The sequence below is a fragment of the Bos mutus genome, chromosome 23 (genome assembly GCF_027580195.1).
Source record: "Bos mutus isolate GX-2022 chromosome 23, NWIPB_WYAK_1.1, whole genome shotgun sequence".
Taxonomy (NCBI): domain Eukaryota; kingdom Metazoa; phylum Chordata; class Mammalia; order Artiodactyla; family Bovidae; genus Bos; species Bos mutus.
In genome coordinates, this window is record NC_091639.1 from 22,246,418 (window position 1) to 22,266,663 (window position 20,246).

The window sequence follows — 20,246 nt, forward strand, 5'->3', positions numbered from 1 at the left end:
TTCCTTTAGGCTTAACTGGTTTGATCTCCTTGCAGTTAAGGAACTCTCAAGAGTCTTCTCCAACACCACGGTTCAAAAGCATCAATTCTTCGTCGCCAAGGGCCCAGCACTCGAGCCAGGCGGTGCTCTGCAGAGCGCCCTTGCTTGCATCACGAGGTCCGAGGAGCGCTAGAACTGTAACTCCCAGAATGTTTCGCTTTTTTTTTTTTTTTTAAACCAACTCAGGAACAGAGGAAATTGTAGTTCCCAGAACTGGGTAATGAGGGGAAAAACAACCAGAGGCTCAGCTTCAATCACCTGTTTTCTTATCCAACGTCACAAAACCAGCCTGAAGGTAGCGCTACAACCTTCCTTCAATGGTTCCTCTCCCTCCGGGGACCAAGTTTGCGATTAATTATGACGTAACAGCCAATCGACAGGCCGAACGACGGGGCTCTCTAGCCCGCCCTGCTCTCGCTACTCCGCTGCCGCGTAGAGCCGGCGTTCTAGCTCGCGGAGTTGGCTTCCCCTTCTCGCCTGTCCCAGGTAAGCAAGCCCCCAAGTCGAAGTACCGGACCCCGGCTTGGAATTCTAGATATGTGGGCTCATTGGTCTTAAAGGCACAGGCATACGTGGGAGAAGGACTCGGGTTCTGTACACTTAGGTCCAGGGACAGAATAGGAATGACCCTTCAGTGGGGAGGGAGCTACTCTCTTTTGTTAGCAGTCTCCCCTTCTTCTCAGCCCTCGACAACCCTCCGTCATGGACCTCGCCGGCATCTGCTCCAGCTTTCAGTCGGACTTGGATTTCTGTCCAGATTGCGGCTCGGTCCTGCCTCTGCCCGGGGTTCAGGATGCTGTCGCCTGTACCCGCTGTGGCTTCTCCATCAACGTGCGAGGTAAGGGGCTTGTACTCAGCGACCCCGGCAGAGGGCCCAGCGTGAAAGGGTCAGTGGCTTGAGGACCCTAATATCAGTTGGATTGAAGAGGGGGACCCTGAAGCAGGGAATCAGGCACTTTTGGCCTTGGGTCGAAACCTGAAGGGAAGAATATAAGGCCTCCTGTCCTAACAGAGAGGGAGTTTTGGGTGTCAGCCCTCCTTACTGTCTCCACAACCAGTTCTTACTGCTTGCGCAGACTTTGAAGGGAAGGTTGTGAAGACCTCAGTTGTGTTTAACAAACTGGGGACAGCCATGCCTTTGTCGATGGAGGAAGGACCTGAGTTCCAGGGACCTGTGGTGAGTGAATGACATCGAGGACTGGCCCCATCGAAGGAGGGTGGGAAAGAAATGGAGGGGCGATTGCTCAGATTTGGACAGTTTTGTACCCAATTCCAAGAGGGAAGGGTGTGTGCTATGCTGAGTCGTGTCTGACTCTTTGCGACCCCGTGGGCTGTAGCCTGCCAGGCTCCTCTGTCCATGGAATTTTCCAGGTAAGAATACTGGAGCGGATTGCCATTTCCTCCTCCAGGGGATCTTCCCGAGCCAGGGATGGAACTCGCGTCTCCAGCATTGGCAGATGGATTCTTTACCACTGCGCCACGTGGGAAGTCCTCTAAGAGGGAAGAGGGGTCTATTAAAACATCAGAGTCTGGGGAGTGTGACAGCCCGATGTCTGTGATCGGGAAGAGGACTTATTAATCCCACCAGTTGCTTCTCAGGTTGACAGGCGCTGCTCTCGATGTGGGCACGAGGGAATGGCATACCACACCAGGCAGATGCGATCAGCCGATGAAGGGCAGACTGTCTTCTACACTTGTACCAACTGCAAGTGCGTATCCTTTCCCTCCTCTCTGCCCTTTCTCAGTCTGTTTGCGACCTAAACAAATCCAGTGATTTGCTTTTTGTACTGAATAAACAGTTGTGTTCTTTGGTCCCATCCCTCTCTTCTGTACAGTTGAAGTCATAGGGAAACTTGTGGTCGTTTTTTATTTTAGAAAATTACACTTTTCTTATCCTTTTTATACTTGGTGAATTAAACCTTTTAAGATATTTAAAAGGAAAGAAAAAAAATACAGAAAGCAAATGTTGCTTGATGATCTGGGTGTTACTGTTGCATCTTCCACTGTACTTACTCAAGGTAGTTTTATTTCGGTGAGAATTAGTCATGGGTGATTTAAAGAACATGATTCTCTGAATAGTTTTGAGAACTCCCCTTTGTCTTTGGTGTTCTGTGGTTTCACTAAAGTATATCTGGATGTGGCTTTCTTTTGTTTATCATGTTTAGGATTTGTTGGGCTTTCTGAAAGTAAAGATTGATTTTTTTTTTCTTTTCCATCAACCTTGGAAAATTATCTGCCATATCTCATTGAATATTGCCTTTACCTATGTTCTCACATTCTGGAGTTCTAATTAATTAGTTGCTTATTAGACTTTACCCACTACTCCATTTCTCTCACCCTTTCATAATTTTGCATCTATTTTCTCTTTATATTGCTTCTAGGTAAATTCTTCTGGTCTTTCTTTCACTTCACTAATTCTGTCTTCAGTTTGTGTCAGTTATTGTTACTTAAAAACATTTTTTTTTTTGAGTTCTGCTTATTTTTCAAGTCTCCTCAGTCATTTTTAATAATTCATGATTCTTTAATCCTAAATTATTTTTAATTCTTACATATATTTAAATATATTAAGCATGATATTTATATTCTGTGTCTCCTAATTCTCATACCCACAGTTTTTCTGGGTCTGATGCTGCCATTATTCCTGCAGACTTTCTCATGGTGCTTTTTTTGTTTTATAATTTTTGAACATAAGCTCAGATTTTTAAGAATTTGGACTATGGAATTCTTTGAGGCCTGGAGTGAAAACTATATTCTTAGCATATGGGTTTCCTCTTCAGGTGCCTTGAAGCACTACCAAGTTGGAATGACTTTAAATGAATTCTCAGCTTCATGTGTTTTGTAGCAAATAGGTAGTATGGATTTGGGCTGCAAATCCAATGTAAGGCCAGGTTTTGATTAGAAATTCTAGAGGGAATTTTTTTTTTTTTCTCTCTCTCTACCTAGTGAGACAGTCAAATTCCTCTTCTGCAGAGTTGGATTTTTTTTCTTGTTCACTTTTATACACAGGTGTAGCCCTTTGGAGGTTTCAAACTTACTCAGAGTATCTCCTCTCAGACATTGTAGGCTTGTCGCTGGTTCACTCATGTGGCTCTCAAAACAGCAAGGGCACCAGTGTACCAGGGGCTTCAGTTTGAATGTACCTGTCTAGGTTCCTGGTTTTAATATACTTTCACTCAGTGTGAAGAGTGCCTTTACTTTCTTGCCTTCTCATCAATGGATTAAAAATATTTATAGTTAGAAATGCCTTTGGGGAGTATTTCTCAGTCAGGCTGAGAAATTGTTTAATTTAATTTAAACAACTAAGAAAATTAAAATTTTTTAACTTTTTTTTTTTAATGACCAGAAGTTTTTCATTTTTATGAGGTCTAGTTTATCCTTTTTTCTTTTATGGCTAGTGTTCTTTGTTTTCCTAAGAAATCTTGACATAATTCATAATTTGCAAGACACAGTTTTAATCCCAGCACGTTTAATTGTCTTGAATTTGTGTAGGGTTGTTTAGGGGAGCTAGTCCTCTATGGTCATAAATGAAAGTCCTTCCTTGATTATTTCTTTCATCTTACACTGCTAGTACCTCTTCCTTTGAACAAATATAACAAGTCTTTTCTTTCTCTATAGGTTCCAAGAGAAGGAAGATTCTTGATTTTTTTTCTAAGCGACTCAACAATCCTTTTCTTACTTGGAAGCTGGAGGATATTGGGTTCTTAGCTCCTTTGTCCATCTCCCTATTACAGTGTTCTGTTTGCAGAGGAAAAGCAGATCGTCATGTGTGGATTACCATTGTCCCCAGAGTACTCCTACCCTCATTGAGTTTCCTTATTAAAGTTATATTTTTCTATAAAAGCCAGACATATGTATGTTATTTATAATCTGTCTTGTTCGAAAAGAAATTTATATTAGCTTAGAGATATATTCATTCTCTCAACAAATATATCAGTGACAAAAAGGGAATATAAATTAGTACAGCAGAAAGAAAAAGGAGGCAGGGGAATAAAAAACAAGGATAAAAAAATGGAGCCAGGAATGAGGCTAATAACATAAAAAGGCAATTATACGTATTCCTTCATTATCTAAATCTTATTTGGTTCCTGAGTTTAGGGAAACAAAAAGTGGGAGTTTGGATACTGAGCTTCAACAGAAAACTCTGGATCAGATTAATTTGATATGTAAGTTTGGACAATAAAATCTATACTCAAAGACAAAGGTGGACATTCTGGAAATTTTTTTATTGCTCTTGAGATAATATTATATATACACACACACACACACACACACATATTTTTTACACTGTAACAGATTCATATATAGAAAAGTAGGAAAAAAAATCAACAGGAATCCCAATCCACAATGATTTTTTATTTTAATGGGCTTTAAACTCTACATGCTGAGTCATAGCTTACTTTTTTCAGTTTGAGCCAAAAACTTTAAAGGCAAACAAATACTTAGTCCAGGCACAATCAGCATATTCAAATTTCAGCCTGGGAATTAGTATTCCTGCATTCTTTGGTTTAAGTAGTGACTAGAAGATGAACTCCGGGAGTTGGTGATGGACAGGGAGGCCTGGCATGCTGCGATTCATGGGGTCACAAAGAGTCGGACACGACTGAGCGACTGAACTGGACTGAGAAGATGACAGACATGATTTATCTTACAGTTGTGTGGCCCTTTATATTTTGGGAGCTCTCATGAGTTTGAGCAAGCTCCAGGAGTTGAGCAAATGAATGGAACTGAACTGAACTGATACACTATCCATGGCAACTTAGACAGATGGGCAACTTAGTTTCTTCCACTGTGTGTCTGAACATTTCTGGTAATTGACTTTAGTGCCCCACTCCTGAAATCTAATAAAATCTGTTCATGTCCTGTCCTACTTTAAGCCTTTTACGGACTGGATAATCTCCAAGTTTCTTGCAAACTTTACAGGGCCTCATAACCACGTCTACCTGTCAGTCATCATCTGGAACTCTCCTTCAGTTCAGTTCAGTAGCTCAGTTGTGTCCGACTCTTTGCGACCCCATGAATTGCAGCACACCAGGCCTCCTTGTCCATCACCAACTCCCGGAGTTCACTCAAACTCACGTCCATCGACCCGGTGATGCCATCCAGCCATCTCATCCTCTGTCCCCTTCTCCTGCCCCCAATCCCCCCCAGCATCAGAGTCTTTTCCAATGAGTCAACTCTTCGAATGAGGTGGCCAAAGTATTGGAGTTTCAGCTTTAGCATCAGTCCTTCCAATGAACACCCAGGACTGATCTCCTTTAGAATGGACTGGTTGGATCTCCTTGCAGTCCAAGGGACTCTCAAGAGTCTTCAACACCACAGTTCAAAAGCATCAATTCTTCAGCGCTCAGCTTTTCTTCACAGTCCAATTCTCACATCCATCCATGACTACTGGAAAAACCATAGCCTTGACTAGATGGACCTTTGTTGGCAAAGTAATGTCTCTGCTTTTGAATATGCTATCTAGGTTGGTCATAACTTTCCTTCCAAGGAATAAGTGTCTTTTAATTTCATGGCTTGCAATCACCATCTGCAGTGATTTTGGAGCCCAAAAAATTAGTCTTGACACTGTTTCCACTGTTTCCCCATCTATTTTCCATGATCTTGGTTTTCTGAATGTTGAGCTTTAAGCCAACTTTTTCACTCTCCTCTTTCACTTTCATCAAGAGGCTCTTTAGTTCCTCTTTGCTTTCTGCCATAACGGTGGTGTCATCTGCATATCTGAGGTTGTTGATATTTCTCCCAGCAATCTTGATTGCAGCTTGTGCTTCTTCTAGCTCAGAGTTTCTCATGATGTACTCTGCAAATACATTTTCTTCAGTACACACAAGTACTTTATATGCTGCTTTCTTTACCTAAAAAACTCATTCGTCTGCTTGCCTGTTCTTTACCACTCTTTTGCTCCTTGAGAAACATACACTTATTTTTATCATACAAACTGGCTTATATTGTAATTTATGAGCTTCCAGATGTTCAAGCTGGGTTTAGAAAAAGCAGAGAAACCAGAGATCAAAGAGCCAACATCCACTGGATCATCAAAAAAGCAATAGAGTTCCAGAAAAAAACATCTGCTTTATTGGCTATCCCAAAGCCTTTGACTGTGTGGATCACAACAAACTGTGGAAAATTCTTAAAGAGATGGGAATACCAGACCACCTGACCTGCCTCCTGACAAATCTGTATGCAAGTTAAGAAGCAATAGTTAGAACTGGACATGGAACAACAGACTGGTTCCAAATCAGGAAAGGAGTATGTCAAGCCTGTATATTGTCACTCTGCTTAAAACTTATATGCAGAGTACATCATGAGAAATACTGGACTGGATGAAGCACAAGCTGGAATCAAGATTGCTAGCAGAAATATAAAAAACCTCAGATATGCAGATGACACCACCCTTAAGGCAGAAAGTGAAGAGGAACTAAAGAGCTTCTTGATGAAAATGAGAGTGAAAAATTTGGCTTAAAACTCAACATTCAGAAAACTAAGATCATGGCATGTGGTTCCATCACTTCATGGCAAATAGATAGGGAAACAGTGACAGACTATTTTGGGGGGCTCCAAAATCACTGCAGATGGTGACTGTGGCCATGAAATTAAAAGACACTTGCTCCTTAGAAGAAAAGTTATGACCAACCTCGACAGCTTATTAAAAAGCAGAGACATTACTTTGTCAACAAAGGTCCATCTAGTCAAAGCTATGGCTTTTCCAGTAGTCATGTATGGATGTGAGAGTTGGACTGTGAAGAAAGCTGAGCGCTGAAGAATTGATGCTTTTGAACTGTGGTGTTGGAGAAGACTCTTGAGAGTCTGTTGGACTGCAAGGAGATCCAACCAGTCCATCCTAAATGAAATCAGTCCTGAATATTCATTGGAAGGACTGATGCTGAAGCTGAAACTCCAATACTTTGGCCACCTCATGCGAAGAACTGACTCATTTAAAAAGACCTGACGCTGGGAAAGATTGAAGGCAAGAGGAGAAGGGGATGACAGAGGATGAGATGGTTGCATGGCATCACCGCCTCGATGGACATGAGTCTGAGTAAGCTCTGGGAGTTGGTGGTAAACAGAGAAGCCTGGTGTGCTGCAATTCATGGGATCGCAAACAGTTGGACTCAACTGAGTGGCTAAACTGAACTGATGACCATTTCTGTGTTTAATCTTTCCCATCTCCACCCCAGACCAAGTGTAGGCAGTATGTGACTAAACTCAGTTTCACAGATGAGTCTTACATCTATGTTAATATTCTAATGTCTTATATTTTTGTTAGTATTTTTTCCGGTCTTCCCCATTTGTTGTTGTAGACTTGGAGCTAAAACGCAGACTCGAGAGTGTTTCATGCGCCAGTGACAGGAAATAATCCATATTGAAGGTGCATTAAGTGCCCTGCTCCAACCCCTACGGGCACAGAGGGAGGATTAAAATTCTTAATCAAGTGTGTTTCCAGCTGCTCCCAGGTCCCGACTGCCTAATTCCCAGATAAAACAATAAGGAAACGAAGTTAGGCTGTGGTAGGATCATTACTATTGCCCCTTATTTTTTCCCGCCCCCCCCCCCCCCCCCCACACACACACAAGGAATGGCAATGAAATGGACTCAGCTACGGGACGTCTGAACCGGGTGCGGTACCCAGTCTTCAGGAACAGGCCCAGCTCTAACCTCCACCGCGGATTCCTGCTCAATCTCTGCTTTGCAAGACCATGCAGTCATTGCTCGCCCCGCCTCCTGCTCCCGTACAAAAGTGATGCCTCTTCCGCCAAAGTTGTGTCGCCTCCTTGCGGCGCCTGCGCACTGTCACATTACGGCGGAACTAATCCGGCGACCCAGCGCTTTGACGCATTTAGTACCAGGAAGGGAAAAGGGGGACCACAGAACGCGTCACACCCGGAAGTAGGGAGCCGGAAGTGGGGTTGGACAGGTTATCCCCAGGGGTGGGGCAGCGGAGGCCCAGGAGGAGGGGGAAAAAGAAGGTGGAGGATCCTGGCTGCTAATCTGAATCGATACCGATTCTCTTAGACCTCAGAGACACAGAAAAGACAGAAGGGTGCCTCATCCCCTTTCCTCCGCTTCTCTCTCTCCTCAGCCTTAGCCATGGCGGAGGCAGGGGCCGGGCTGAGTGAGACCGTCACTGAGACAACGGTTACCGTGACAACGGAGCCCGTGAGAAAGGCTGGGGGCGGTGCTGTTTAGGGGTCTGAGAGATACCGGGAGGGAAGGGATAAGGCTTTGGAGAGTTGCTGGATGGGCTGGGCCTGGGGATATGGGAGGAAGTGGGTTTGGGAGAATCGCAGAGTATTAGGGATTTTTTGGTGTGTCAGAGTTGGTGCAGAAGGCTGGTCAAGTGACATGCAATAGAGTTAAGATGTAGGTGATACTGCTTGGGATGGTGGTGTCTGTAAGTATTGAAAGACCGGGAACTTGGCGATTAATGAGCAAGGGATGTACTGGGGGAAATGAAGGGTTGTGTGAGAAAGCATGGTTGGAAGCTCGCTGTAGGGAAACTTGACACTAAGCATGCTTATCAATAAATATTTCTTGAAGAGATTATAGCAAACGGAAGCAGAGGGAATGAGGGAACAAGAAAAGGGAGATGATGGGAGTATTTTGAAAAATCAGAGATGTAGAGAAAAACAGCGTTTTTGCAAAAACATTGCTTTCAATAGGAGATGTTCCTGTCGGGCTTAATAACCCTTTGATTAAGGGAGTTTAGAGTAATAGTTACTAGAGATGCCAGGATGCTGGAGAATAGGTGGATAACAGATTGGGAGGGCTGGGCTTGAGGATGAGAGATGTGAGAACAGAGTCATTTCTTTAATGGGAAAAAGAATAGGCGTTCTGGGAAAAGAAAGGGAGATCAAAGTTTAGGCATTGGTGACTGAAAAAATAATTTTCATGTATTAATACCACCAAAGATGATTTGGGGAGGAAGATGGAGGAACAGCGAGGATTATATTTTCCTTTGAAGATTTGCTGGGACTTTCCCTAGGTTAGGAATTGTATCTTCTCTGTATACTAGTGGTTACTAAGAATACTAAGAACAGAATTCCTCAAGGGACTCCTTGAGGTCAAAAACCTGTTCTATCTCCTCCCAGCATCAGCTCCTCTGTTGCTGTGTTTGTGATCCTGATTGAACTGGGAAAGGGAAGAAAGGAGGCCCCAGGGAGGACGCAGGAAGAGTTAGTAGGAGGGGACTAGCTATGTATGCCTATCCTTCTTAACCTTCCAGGAGAACCGGAGCCTAACCATCAAACTTCGGAAACGGAAGCCAGAGAAAAAGGTGGAATGGACGAGTGACACTGTGGACAATGAACACATGGGCCGCCGCTCATCAAAATGTGAGTAATTGTTGCCCCACAGTAACGCTGGAGTCCTGGCTCCCCTCAGCATATCTTTTGCCTTCAGGCATTCACTGGCCTTCCCAAAGCCCCCAGATGCTCACAGTCCTGTGGCTGCCTTGGTGGTTCTCTGTTATCAGGGAGAGGAGGTTAAAGTTAGAGGGAAAGAGGTAGGGAGGGGCTTCAATTTCCATGTGCAAGGCCTAAAGTCAAAGGTATCTGAGGTGGGAGAAGAGGAGCTTTGGATTCCCGGCTGGAAAGGCAAGGTGGGTAGGTGACAGAGTCCCAGAGTGTAGGCCTGGGGAAGCTGGATCTGGAAGGTAGAAGGAGAAAATGGTGGGAAGTAGGAATTTTGACTGAGATCCAGTGGGAATGGAACTGACACTACATCTGAACTCTTCCTCCTTTTTCACTGGGCTCCTCCATCCAAATCCAGGCTGCTGTATTTATGAGAAACCTCGGGCCTTTGGCGAGAGCTCCACAGAGAGTGATGACGAGGAAGAGGAGGGCTGTGGTCACACACACTGTGTGCGGGGCCACCGCAAAGGACGGCGTCATGCAACCCCGGGACCAAGCCCCACCAGCCCTCCCCAGCCTCCTGACCCCTCCCAGCCCCCTCCAGGGCCAATGCAGCACTAAATTCCTCGCTCCCCCACCATTCCTGTGTCTGTCTGGCCCTGAATGTATTCATGTGGCTACTCGGGGACTAAACCCACGATTTGATCCCTTCTCCAGCCCCCTCCTCCCCTCTCCTCTGCCTGACAGAGGGAAGAGGGAGAGGAAGGTGGACAGAGATCCTGGAATTCTGACTTGCTGCTATTCCAGAACCTAGGCTTCTGGGTTCCCCCAGCCCTCATTTCTCCTTACAATACCCAGCCTCCTCTCTCCAGGGATCCAGGCATCTTGATCCCAATCTTTTTCCTTTGTTCTCACTGCCAAACTGCCTGTCCTGGGATCCAGTTATCTTGGCCCCTTGCACTCTCTACTTGAGTTCCAAACAGCTAAACTGGGTTTCCAGCAGCCCCAGCTTTCACTGCCAGGGTCCTAGTCAGATTCCAGGCAATCTTGCTCCAGCTATGCTGTTAATCCTGGCTTAGAGCTCTTCCACTTATGTATTTATGTCATCCTAACTCTTAGTCGTTGCCTGTGGGATGTGAGGTCTTCTGTGAGACCTCAGGGCTCCTAGCCCTTTCCCTTCTCTCCTGCCCACTTCCCCCAAGCCCTTAAGAGGAGTTAGGAGAGAGGGAGGTCTTTGTCCTTCTCACCTTTAATGAGAAATGGAAAAAAGAAATGGGCATGTCCTCTCTCCTCACCGTTCTCATGTGACTAGGGTTTCTGACAAAACTGGCTCCAAGACTAGTCACTTAGAGCCCACTATCTCCTCAGCCTTTGGTCTTCCAACTTAGGAGACAGATCCGACCCAGGGGCCTGGGTCCCTGGGAGAGGATGGAAAAGGGAGGGAGCCAAGAGATGCAATCTCACCCCTTCCTTCCAAGGCCTTGATGTCTCTCCCAGCCCAGATATCCAGCCCTCCCAGCCCTCCCCACCCCTTACTGGGATCTGGATATCATTTTCCAGGCCTTTTGCAGTGCACAGTTGCAGAGATCAGTCAAATCCATACCACCACTGAGATCTCATTTATTGCCACAGATGCACAAAATAAATAACCCAACATCACAAAATGTGTTAAATATGGACCCATTTATACATATGGGGAAAGAAGTGAGGCTGTATATACAAGGGCAAATTTGGGGTGTCTGGGCCATGCCCAGGTTGAGAAAAGGAGAGGTAGCACCATTGGTTCTGTGTTATGAGTATGTGCCATGCTCATATGGAGCTGGCTGTGGGGCTGGTGGGGAGTGGGTTGTTGGTTAAGAAGATTCTTAACAGGAAATGGCTGTAAGCATGGAAGGTAGTCAGGGTGGAATAGAACTGTCCTGCCCCCCATCTCCCAAAAAAAGAGAGCCCTAAGGCCCAGGCCAGAGTTAAGCCTCTTGTCTTAGGGGAGGAAGGTCTCCTTTGTCTTGAAGAGAAACCTTAGAGTGGAGAAGGCAGGGAAGCCCAAACCTCAGAGCTGTGGAGAGGGCACCGTGCTCTTCTTTGCCAGGAGGAGGGGCAGGGGTGGGAGGTAAATATTTGACCAGCTGGCCCTCTATGTATTAAAAATGGGCCATTTACCAGTACTGGTGGGGCAGGACCTGTTCCCCAATCAAGCCTGGGAAATATAGAAGGGGAGGGATCCCTGGGGGAAGTACTGAGATAGCCGAGGGGGAGGAGCATCCCAAGATGGGGGAAGGAGGTTCAGGAACTCTGCTTTGGGCATGGATGTGGAAACGAGGCCAGTTGAGGTCCTATTTGGAGAATATGGAGGGAGGTCCGGGGTGCTTCTCAATACACTTGCCCAGTGGGCACGGGCAGGATCCCTGGAATGAGTACGGATGACCGTGCTCATTTGGGCCAGGCCAGAACGGGGGCTGTGGGCTAGCTTCTCAGCCTTCCGCGGGCACGATGCGGAGCTGGGCGCGGGCGTCGCGGGTGCACAGCAGCGGGAACACGCGCTCCCCGAGGGGACCGGGCGTCTGGAAGGCGAAAAGCAAGTCGAGGGAGCGGCCGTCGTAGAAGGCCACGCGGCCCCGCTCCCAGTCCAAGTCCACGCGGATGCGCCGCGGCGGGGGCCTGGCGCCGCCCAGCGGGGTGGGCTCTGGGGCGGTGAGCGCCCACAGCCGGCCGCCGCGGCCCTCCACGGCCCACACGGCCCCCGCGGGGCACAGCCCTACTCGGCCCTTGCGTCGCACCGACTCCCCGGCCGCGCCCAGGGCGTAGAGGCTCTCCCCGTCGACCTCATCCTCCCCGGAAGAGTCTCCGCGGGAGGCGGCGTCCGCGGTCTCCACCTCCCAGCAGTGGCGGCCAGCCCCAAAGCCTTGCGCGCCCAGCACCGCTGGAAGCTGATCGAAGCGCGCCGGGCCATCGGGGGGCGCCGGTGTCCCCGGTGGGGCCAGTCGGACGCTGCGGCGGTCCTCAGAGACGAGCAGGCGGCGGTGTGCGGTGCCAGGATCCAAGGTCAGGTCGGCTGGAGAGAGGAAGGCACGAGGAAGACCATGTGAGAGGGCTTTCCCAGGCGGAGACGGGGTCGGACGCAAGAGGCTCACAACAGCGCTCTACAAAGGCGGCTGTAGGACCACCGAGGGTGAAGGCGAATGAAGAGTAGGCCTGGGCGAGACCCCGCCAGCGCTGATGGGCCACTTCCTTCTGGAGAGTTGGGCCTGGAGAAGGACCCTGCCGGCCCAGGGCAGGGGCATAGCGCAGAGGTTCAAGGAGGGGTTGTCTGGGTTGTGGACTTGGAGAGAGTGAAGCTGGACTGACTTCTTGGGAGCCAGGAGGACCGATATGTCAATCTGCAGCATCTGGGGCAGGGCGTGGGAGCTGGGTCCACAGGATGGGAAAGGTGGAGCTCAAGAGGAGGACTGATACCAGAAACCAGCACCCCAAGTGAGGGGGTGGGCAGAGAGAGGAATCCGAAGTATCCTGATAAACCAGCCCACCACCCACAGGAATAGGTGGGAGTAGACAGGCCTAGTTCTACAGGGAGGGTGGGGCGGAGGAGAGAGAAGGCGGTGATAGCCAAGGGACCAGAAAGAATTAGTCCTTGACCTTGTGTGTTTGGGGTGCTTTAAAGAAAGATTTCTGGACTAGGGGTACTAGAAGCCATCTGGGATGGTGGGTGTCCATCAGGGTGGAGCACCTTCTCTAGGCAGTTTAAAGAGGGGCAGAGGACAGCCGTGGGAGTGATGGAAGGAACTCCCCAGAAGCTGCAGAGAAGGCCCAGAGCCCCAGGGGCAAGGAGACACGCGAGTTCCAGGACACTTCTGGAAGGGAGTGATGAGAAGTGGTGGCAGCAGAGATTGGACTTCCAGGGGTCTGTTGTGTGAGTGTATGAACAGGAAAGGGGAGAATGGCTGGAACACGAGGGTTAAGTCTTGACCTTGTTATGGGTTAAATCGTGTTCTTTCACCCCCCCCCCAAAATATGAAGTCCCCCCAAGACCTCAGAATTTGACTGTATTTGGAAAGAGAATCTTTATAAAGGTAATCAAGTTAAAATGAGGTCATTAGGGTGGACCCTAATCCAATATAACCCATGTCCTTATAAAAAGGGAAGTTTGGACCCAAAAAGTGTGTATAGAGGGAAGTGTGTCTAGAGGAAAGACACAGGGAGAATGCCATCCACAGGCCAAGGAACACCTGAGGCTACCAGAAGCTAAGAGAGAAGTCCTGGAACAGATTCTCCCTTTCAGTGATCAGAAAGAACCAATGCTGTTGATACCTGACTTCTATTTCTAGAATCATGAGACACTAAATTTCTGTTAAGCCACTTAGTGTGAGATGCTTGGTTATGGCAGCCCTAGGAAATTAACAGAGACATCAAAAAGGACTGGATCATATTTGAGAAAAGGGAACAAACTGAAAAGTTTCTCATTTAGTTCCCTCTCTTCTGCCCTCCTTACCCGTCAGTCTGTGAAGCATGTTTTTGACCACTGGGTAATCTTCAGGGAGCTCATCCTCTGAGTTAGATGCCTTGGGTGTTGGGGCATCAAACCTGGAGGGATGAGGGAGAAGAGTCAAGAAATTGGTAGACACCCTCTGCCCTCTGATGCCTGCACCCCTCCCCCACTCACATCTCTGGGGCAGAAAAGGGTGAGGCCAACCCAGGAAACCTGTCTGGGAGTGGGGATGAAGCTGTGGTTCCCGTGACAGGTGATGGATGTGGCCGCTGGTAGTGGAAAGGAAGAAACAGTAAAAATGGAACTCACCTTCTCCATGTCATCTTCATATCCTGGAGTGGACAGAAAAAAACATGGGTGTGAGCTCTGGGCTTCATCCTGAGGGGAGCTCCCCACCCTCAGGTGGCTGGGTCTGTTCTGGTGAGGGCCCTCTCCGCATCTCAAAGTGATCTCCCATCTTTAGCCCCGTGTGCTCCTTATTCCTCTCACTCTCCCCTTCTCCTTGCATGACCTTTCCTTCCTGTCCATCACCACGTTCTCATCCCCCTAACTCCACCCCCCACCATCCGCCTCCCTCGCCCCAGAGCCACTGAGTTCCCCTTCCCTAGTGTCATCCCGGCCTTTTTCTGCCCCCAGAGTCCTCACCTTTCCCTGCTTCCTCCCCACCTCCCTTCTCTGTGTCAATGCCCCTATGCTCATCCACGTTCCTGAGGGTCTATCCCAGATAAACATCCAGCTTTATCCATCACAGAGACCAAACACATACCTAGAGTCCTTAGGCTAAGAGTTCGTTAACTGAAGTCTTATAATAAAACCGCTTCCCCTCTTGCCATAAAAGCCCAGTGGCGTTTATTGGGCCTTTTGTTCTGTGTCTCTCTACCCTGACCATGGAGGCAGCTGGACTTGGATGTGTCCCAGAAGGCCCCGCCGACCTGCAGGGCACCCTGGGAGCCGGTAGAGGGCGTGGGATGCTCCCTCTCCAAATTCTAGGATTCCTTCTTTCCACGTCTCTGTCCAGTGGAGAAGACTGGGGCAGACCAGAGGGATGGTGAAGGGGAGAGAGGAAAGACAACTTGTCTAGTTATGCCAATTACACAGAGACTAATTAGGTATATGTAGACTTCAAAGGGTGGAAACAAGACTCTAGACCGGCTCGGCGGCTGGCGAGAAGCCAGAAGGGAATCCGGGGCGCCTGGGGGTCGATCAAGGGAACGGGGATGGTTGACCGCCAAGGAGTCAGAGGCCCAGGAGGGACGCGGGAGAGTGGGAGGGTGGGCGATCAGGGTGGGAAGTGGAGAGGAGCCAGGGGTCCCCAGGTTGTTCTCCCAGACCTTGCCTCCACCCGTGTCCTCCTCTGCCTGGGGCCCTGGGAGGGGCTGAGAACAACAATAACAAGCAACACAGCAAGGTCTAGACCGGAGCGCGGGGACCTACCCCAGGACGCTGCAGGAAAGTTTGGACCTGCCTCTCTTCTTCCCTCCTTTTGACAGCCCCCCTCCATCTCTCCCCTCCCGCTTTTTCTCCGCCCTCCCTCCTGCTCCTCCTCCCCTGGGCGAGTTTCGATCTCCCTCACTAACCTCCCAGGCCCCCAGATCGCTCCCGCCCCCTTCTGCTTCCTCCCCTTTCCTCCCCGCCGGGCCTCCTCCTCACTGGCGCCCAGTGGCGTCTTTCCCAGCTTCCCAGTTCGCGCGCTCTTCGCAGGGCCTCGGGGGTCTCCCCGAGTTCTGTCTAGTGCCCCAGCCCCTTCTCTGCCTCCCTAACCCCTTCCCTCCAGCCCCTCTAACAGGAGCCAGGCATCCGTCCAGCCCCCTTGGCTCTGGGCACAGCGTCAACTCCTTCCCGCCGTGCGTCCCGGCACCTCTCAGTTGACAGCCGCCGCCCCCTCGTCCTCAGCTGGACTCTTTCCAACTCCTTTTGCCTAAACTTCCAGAAGGGCCCCGGGTCGGGAGTTGCTGTTCTCCCCAGCCGATCGCCCCTTCCGCGGACAGCTGCGGACTCGCGAAGCGCACCCCGCCTCACCTCTCCCTGCGGGTCCAGGCAGCCCATGGTAGGGATGCGCCCGCCTCGGCGTTTCCCCGCGCGGGCTCCGGGCTCGGCCAGCTTCTCCCGCAGCCCGCGGCTGATGCGCACCTCCACCGCCAGCCGCACGTTAGACCTCAGGCTGCGGCGGGGGCACGGCAGGCCGCAGCACGGACAGGCGGTGGGGGGCGTCTCGGGGCCGGTCGCCGGCGGGGTCCCCCAGCGGCGGGCCAGGCACGCGCGGCAGAAGCTGTGCTCACACGCCAGGAGCACCGGGTCCTCGAAGGGGCCCCCGCACAGCGGGCACGTCGCCAGCTGCTCCAGACGCTCCACCAGCCCCGGTCCCAGAAGCTCGGACGCCTCCATGGGGAGCCAGCGCCCGGGCGCCGTCCCCTCCGCGACCACCGCGACCGCCTTCGGGTGCGCAGATGGCGGTGCGCCTCGGCTGCTGGCTGCGTCTCTGCCCCGCTCTCCGCCTCCCGCATTAACTTTCTGAGGCTTTCCTGGGATCGCCTCCGTCTTCAACCAGTCTGTCTCCGCCAATCTCCCCACCACGTCAGGCTTTATAGGGAGGGAGGAGGCCCCTGCGGGAGGTAAACATTAGGCCTTGCGTAACACCCCATCTGGTTCTCCCGCTTCCCGGTAAGGTTCGGGGGGGGGGGAGGGTGGAAGGGACTAGGTCTCGACCCGAGCAGGTGGTCGCTAGGAGGCGCTCTGGGGGCAAGGTAGCAAAGTAGCAAGATGTGGGGTGCGTAGCCCTTGACACCACCACCCCAACCTCCCTCAAGAGCCGGGATATCGTCTTCCCCTTGGCCTGCACTGTGCAGGTGGGCAGGATGCCCAGGCTTGCTTTTGGTATGTGTGCCCACATCGCCAGGGTATGAGTCATTCCAGGTGGCTGGCACACCTACATCTGGGGGGCTGGGGGCACTGAAGACAGATCTGGTTTGTGTGGCTTTGGCAGGCCTCTGAGCGCTGGCGAGTGGCTGTCATTCCAGGCGCCTCTCTCCATCTGCCTGCCTTACCTATTAAGGGCTTAAGGACATCGAAGCTTTGGGGTAAGGGGTGGGAAGCAGGCGCCCACATTCCTGACTCAAGGAGTCCGGGTCCGGTTCTCTCCGTTCTACCTCTGGCTGGCTCCCAGGCCTCTGTTGTTTCTTCCTCTATCTCTCTTTCTACTTGTTTCTGTCTCTTTTCCCTGTGTATGTTTTTATTTCCACTTTTCTCTCCTCTCCTTCTTTGGTGTGTACCCAAAGGTTATCTATTTTCACTCTTTTGGTCAACTGAGGCCCAGACAGCTGGCATTGTCAAGGTCACACAGGTGATGACCCAAAGTGAAGCCATACCCAGATCTTCTGATTTATGGCCTTGCTGTGACCCCACCCTGCCCCTCTTTAATTTCAGATCCCTAGAGTCAGTTCAGTTCAGTCACTCAGTTGTGTCCAACTCTTTGTGACCCCATGAGTTGCAGCACGCTAGACCTCCCTGTCCATCACCAACTGCCGGAGTTCACTCAAACTCATGTCCATCGAATTGGTGATGCCATCCAGCCATCTTATCCTCTGTCGTCCCCTTTTCCTCCTGCCCCCAATCCCTCCCAGCATCAGAGTCTTTTCCAATGAGTCAACTCTTTGCATGGAACTTCCTTCTACATTTTTTTAAAACGTATTTATTTATTTTTGACTGCGCTGGGTCTGCGTTACTGCACACAGTCCATCTCTAGCTCCAGTGAGCAGGCTTCTCATTGCAGTGCCTTCTTTTGTTGTGGGGCCCAGGCTCTAGGCGCACGGGCTTCAGTGGTTGTGGCCTCTGGCCTCTAGAGCACAGTCTCAGTAGTTGTGGCACAGGAGGCTTAGTTGTCCCGTGGCATGTGGAATCTTCCCAGACCAGGGATTGAACCTATGTCCCCTGCATTGACAGATGAATTCTTAATCACTGGACCACCAGGAAAGTCTTCTCTTCTACGTTCTGATTTTTTCCTTTTTTTTTTTTTTTTTTTTGGATTTTTCCTCATGCCCTGTTCATTACCTCCATCTCTGTCTCTCTCCTCCTCCACCCTCCTGTTCTCTCCCCCTTATCTTAGTTCCTCTGCCTCTCTCATGCTAGGCCTTTCTGTCTGGGTACTCCTGGGGGGTTGTGAATAAGTAAATATTCAGATGTCTAAAACTGCAATCACACACTGTTGCACAAACATGCATGCGCATCCAACAATGTCTAAATGCCCCCAAATGCACAGCCCTAATAGTCAGATACCCTCATACAGTGCAAAACCACACATATGCCACAAATGGTCTCATACACACTTTATCACTGGGATGGACACCCGGATTATTTAGGAACAGATAGACATACTGGAAGAAAACATGCAAAGACACTCTGTCATTAAGTTTTATTGTCAACAAGAACAACAATACAAAAACAGTAAGTCTTTATGGAGCAGAAGCAGGTTATTAGGCAACCCCTCCAGGCATCCTTCTCCCCCTTTACTTATCACGGAGACACTCAAACATGACACTCTGATAAACAAAGTACACAAATGAACACACATACACTCATCTTGAAACAAATCTCCCAGCTCCCCTCTCATAAAATGCACAGCTATGCAATCAAATGGCTACAGATATAACCAAAATCTATGTTGTGAAATGGACTTCCATGTTATGATAGGAAGAATAACAATCCCCCCAGAGATGCCCATGTTCTAATTCCTGTGAACATGTTACCTGTGGTGTGGAACCTGTGAACATGTTACCTTACATGGCAGAGGGGAATTAAGCTTGCAGATGGAATTAAGGTTGCTAATCAGTTGAGTTTTAAGTCATAAAATTATTCTAGATTATCCAAGGTCCTTAAAAGTGGAGGACAGGGCCTTCCCTGGCAGTCCAGTGATTAAGACTCCACACTTGCACTGCTGGGAATGCGGGTTGGATACCTGGTCAGGGAACTAAGAATTGGTATGCATTGTGGTGTGGCCAAAAAAGGTGGAGGACAGAAGCAGAAGAGGACGATCTTCCTCTTTGGATTAAAGAGTCATGAGAGTACTCAGCCTGACACTGCTGGCTTTGAAGACTGAGGATGGGGAGCCGTGAGCAAAGGAAGTAGGTGGCCACTAGACGCTGGAGAAGGCAAGGAGATGGATTCCAGATGGAGTCCAGCACTCTGACACCCTGTAAGACCCCTTTTAGGCTTCTGAACTACAGAACTATAAGATAACAAGTGTGTGTTGTTTCACAGATTTCAAACAAAAGTTCATGATAATTTGTCTTTTAAATTTAATTAAATTAACTTACTTTTTGGTTGCACTCAGTCTTCGTTGCTGCGTGCCAGCTTTCTCTAGTTGCTGGTGAGCAGGGGTTACTCTCTCATTGTAGAGCATGGGCTCTAGATCACATGAGCTTCAGTGGTTCAGTAGTTTCACCGCCAGGAAATGTCTCACTTTTCAAGACTTTCTCCCTTCCTTGCTAGAATCTCCAACAACTCTACACTTGATCCTCTAATTCTCCCTTGGTTTATTCCATTTTCAGAGAAGCGGTTGGGCAGAGCTGATTTTTGGTGTGTTGGCTTGGCTTGCTCTAGTTGACCATGACTGCTTCCTGCCTCTTGGTTAGCAACATATCTTCTTAATACAGGTGTCTCCTACATAACTCTACCTACCCCTTTCCAACTCCATCCAGGATATCTGCTTGTGATGCTGCCGAATGTTGTAATTAGACACCCATGCATGGCAATGAAGATGCTAGAGGTGGGAAGGCCTTGCATAATTCTCTCATTTCTTTTCCACCTCTTCCTTTTTTTCTTCTTTTGTTTATTTTTCAGTCTATCTCTTCCCATGTCAGTACATCCCATCGTTTTTTTTTTTATTATTATTATTATTGTTTTGCTAGGCAAAAGGAGACCCACCAGCTTCTGCCTTGAAAAACTATGTATCTCCAACATCCCCATGTTATTAAAGAGCCTACAAGTCTTTAGGAGCCTTGGAGGGGAAGAGGCAGGTATGAAAAGGTGTTTGGGAGACTGATGACAAGCCAGCCATGGCCCCTGCCCTTAGGAAGTATGATAAGGTGGGTAAAATATATCCATCATCATCCAAAATCTGCCATTACTGAATCAGGGAGTGTGATGAAACAAATGAGGTATCTCCATCATTGACCAAGATCTGTCACTGCCAAATTGTAAAGGTGTGCTGAAGGGAGAAGAGTGAGTGGAGGGTTTTGTTTATAGGTCAGAGAATGAGTGGAAACTATTTCAGGAAGGCTTCCTGGAGGAGGTGGCTTGTAAATGAAGGATGGGTTGGGTTGAGTTGGAGAGAAATGAAAAAGCCTGAACAAAGCATGTGAAGCATCTTGGAGGAAAAAACT

At 49.1% G+C, this 20,246-nt stretch overlaps 3 protein-coding genes across 7 annotated transcripts; 2 read left to right on the forward strand and 1 right to left on the reverse strand.

Annotated features, from left to right (window-relative positions):
- The first annotated feature begins 376 nt into the window (after positions 1-376).
- Positions 377-3,879, forward strand: POLR1H (RNA polymerase I subunit H). 4 transcript variants are annotated; one of them, XM_014483605.2, is made up of 5 exons: positions 384-525; positions 723-877; positions 1,098-1,216; positions 1,639-1,748; positions 3,655-3,879. In XM_014483605.2, exons 2-5 carry the CDS (start codon positions 742-744, stop codon positions 3,677-3,679), a joined length of 390 nt encoding a protein of 129 aa, XP_014339091.2. In that variant the 5' UTR covers positions 384-525; positions 723-741; the 3' UTR covers positions 3,680-3,879. The 4 variants fall into 4 exon arrangements, with proteins under 4 accessions (XP_070217472.1, XP_014339092.2, XP_014339091.2 ...); XM_005911411.3 differs by having other exon boundaries at positions 388-525; positions 1,116-1,216; XM_070361371.1 differs by lacking the exons at positions 1,639-1,748; positions 3,655-3,879 and adding an exon at positions 1,449-1,632 and having other exon boundaries at positions 377-525.
- Positions 3,880-7,919: 4,040 nt separating this feature from the next.
- On the forward strand, positions 7,920-10,625 carry PPP1R11 (protein phosphatase 1 regulatory inhibitor subunit 11). Of its 2 annotated transcripts, none has more exons than XM_005911410.3 (3): positions 7,920-8,193; positions 9,260-9,368; positions 9,805-10,625. In XM_005911410.3, exons 1-3 carry the CDS (start codon positions 8,125-8,127, stop codon positions 10,005-10,007), a joined length of 381 nt encoding a protein of 126 aa, XP_005911472.1. In that variant the 5' UTR covers positions 7,920-8,124; the 3' UTR covers positions 10,008-10,625. The 2 variants fall into 2 exon arrangements, with proteins under 2 accessions (XP_005911472.1, XP_014339085.1); XM_014483599.2 differs by lacking the exon at positions 7,920-8,193 and adding an exon at positions 8,273-8,428.
- A 361-nt stretch (positions 10,626-10,986) lies between these two features.
- RNF39 (ring finger protein 39) lies at positions 10,987-16,489 on the reverse strand. Its single transcript, XM_070361370.1, has 4 exons — positions 15,889-16,489; positions 14,179-14,201; positions 13,873-13,964; positions 10,987-12,438 (listed from the first exon to the last, which is right to left on the reverse strand). The coding sequence occupies exons 1-4, from the start codon at positions 16,252-16,254 to the stop codon at positions 11,858-11,860; spliced, it is 1,062 nt and encodes a 353-aa protein (XP_070217471.1). The 5' UTR covers positions 16,255-16,489; the 3' UTR covers positions 10,987-11,857.
- Between the last annotated feature and the right edge of the window lie 3,757 nt (positions 16,490-20,246).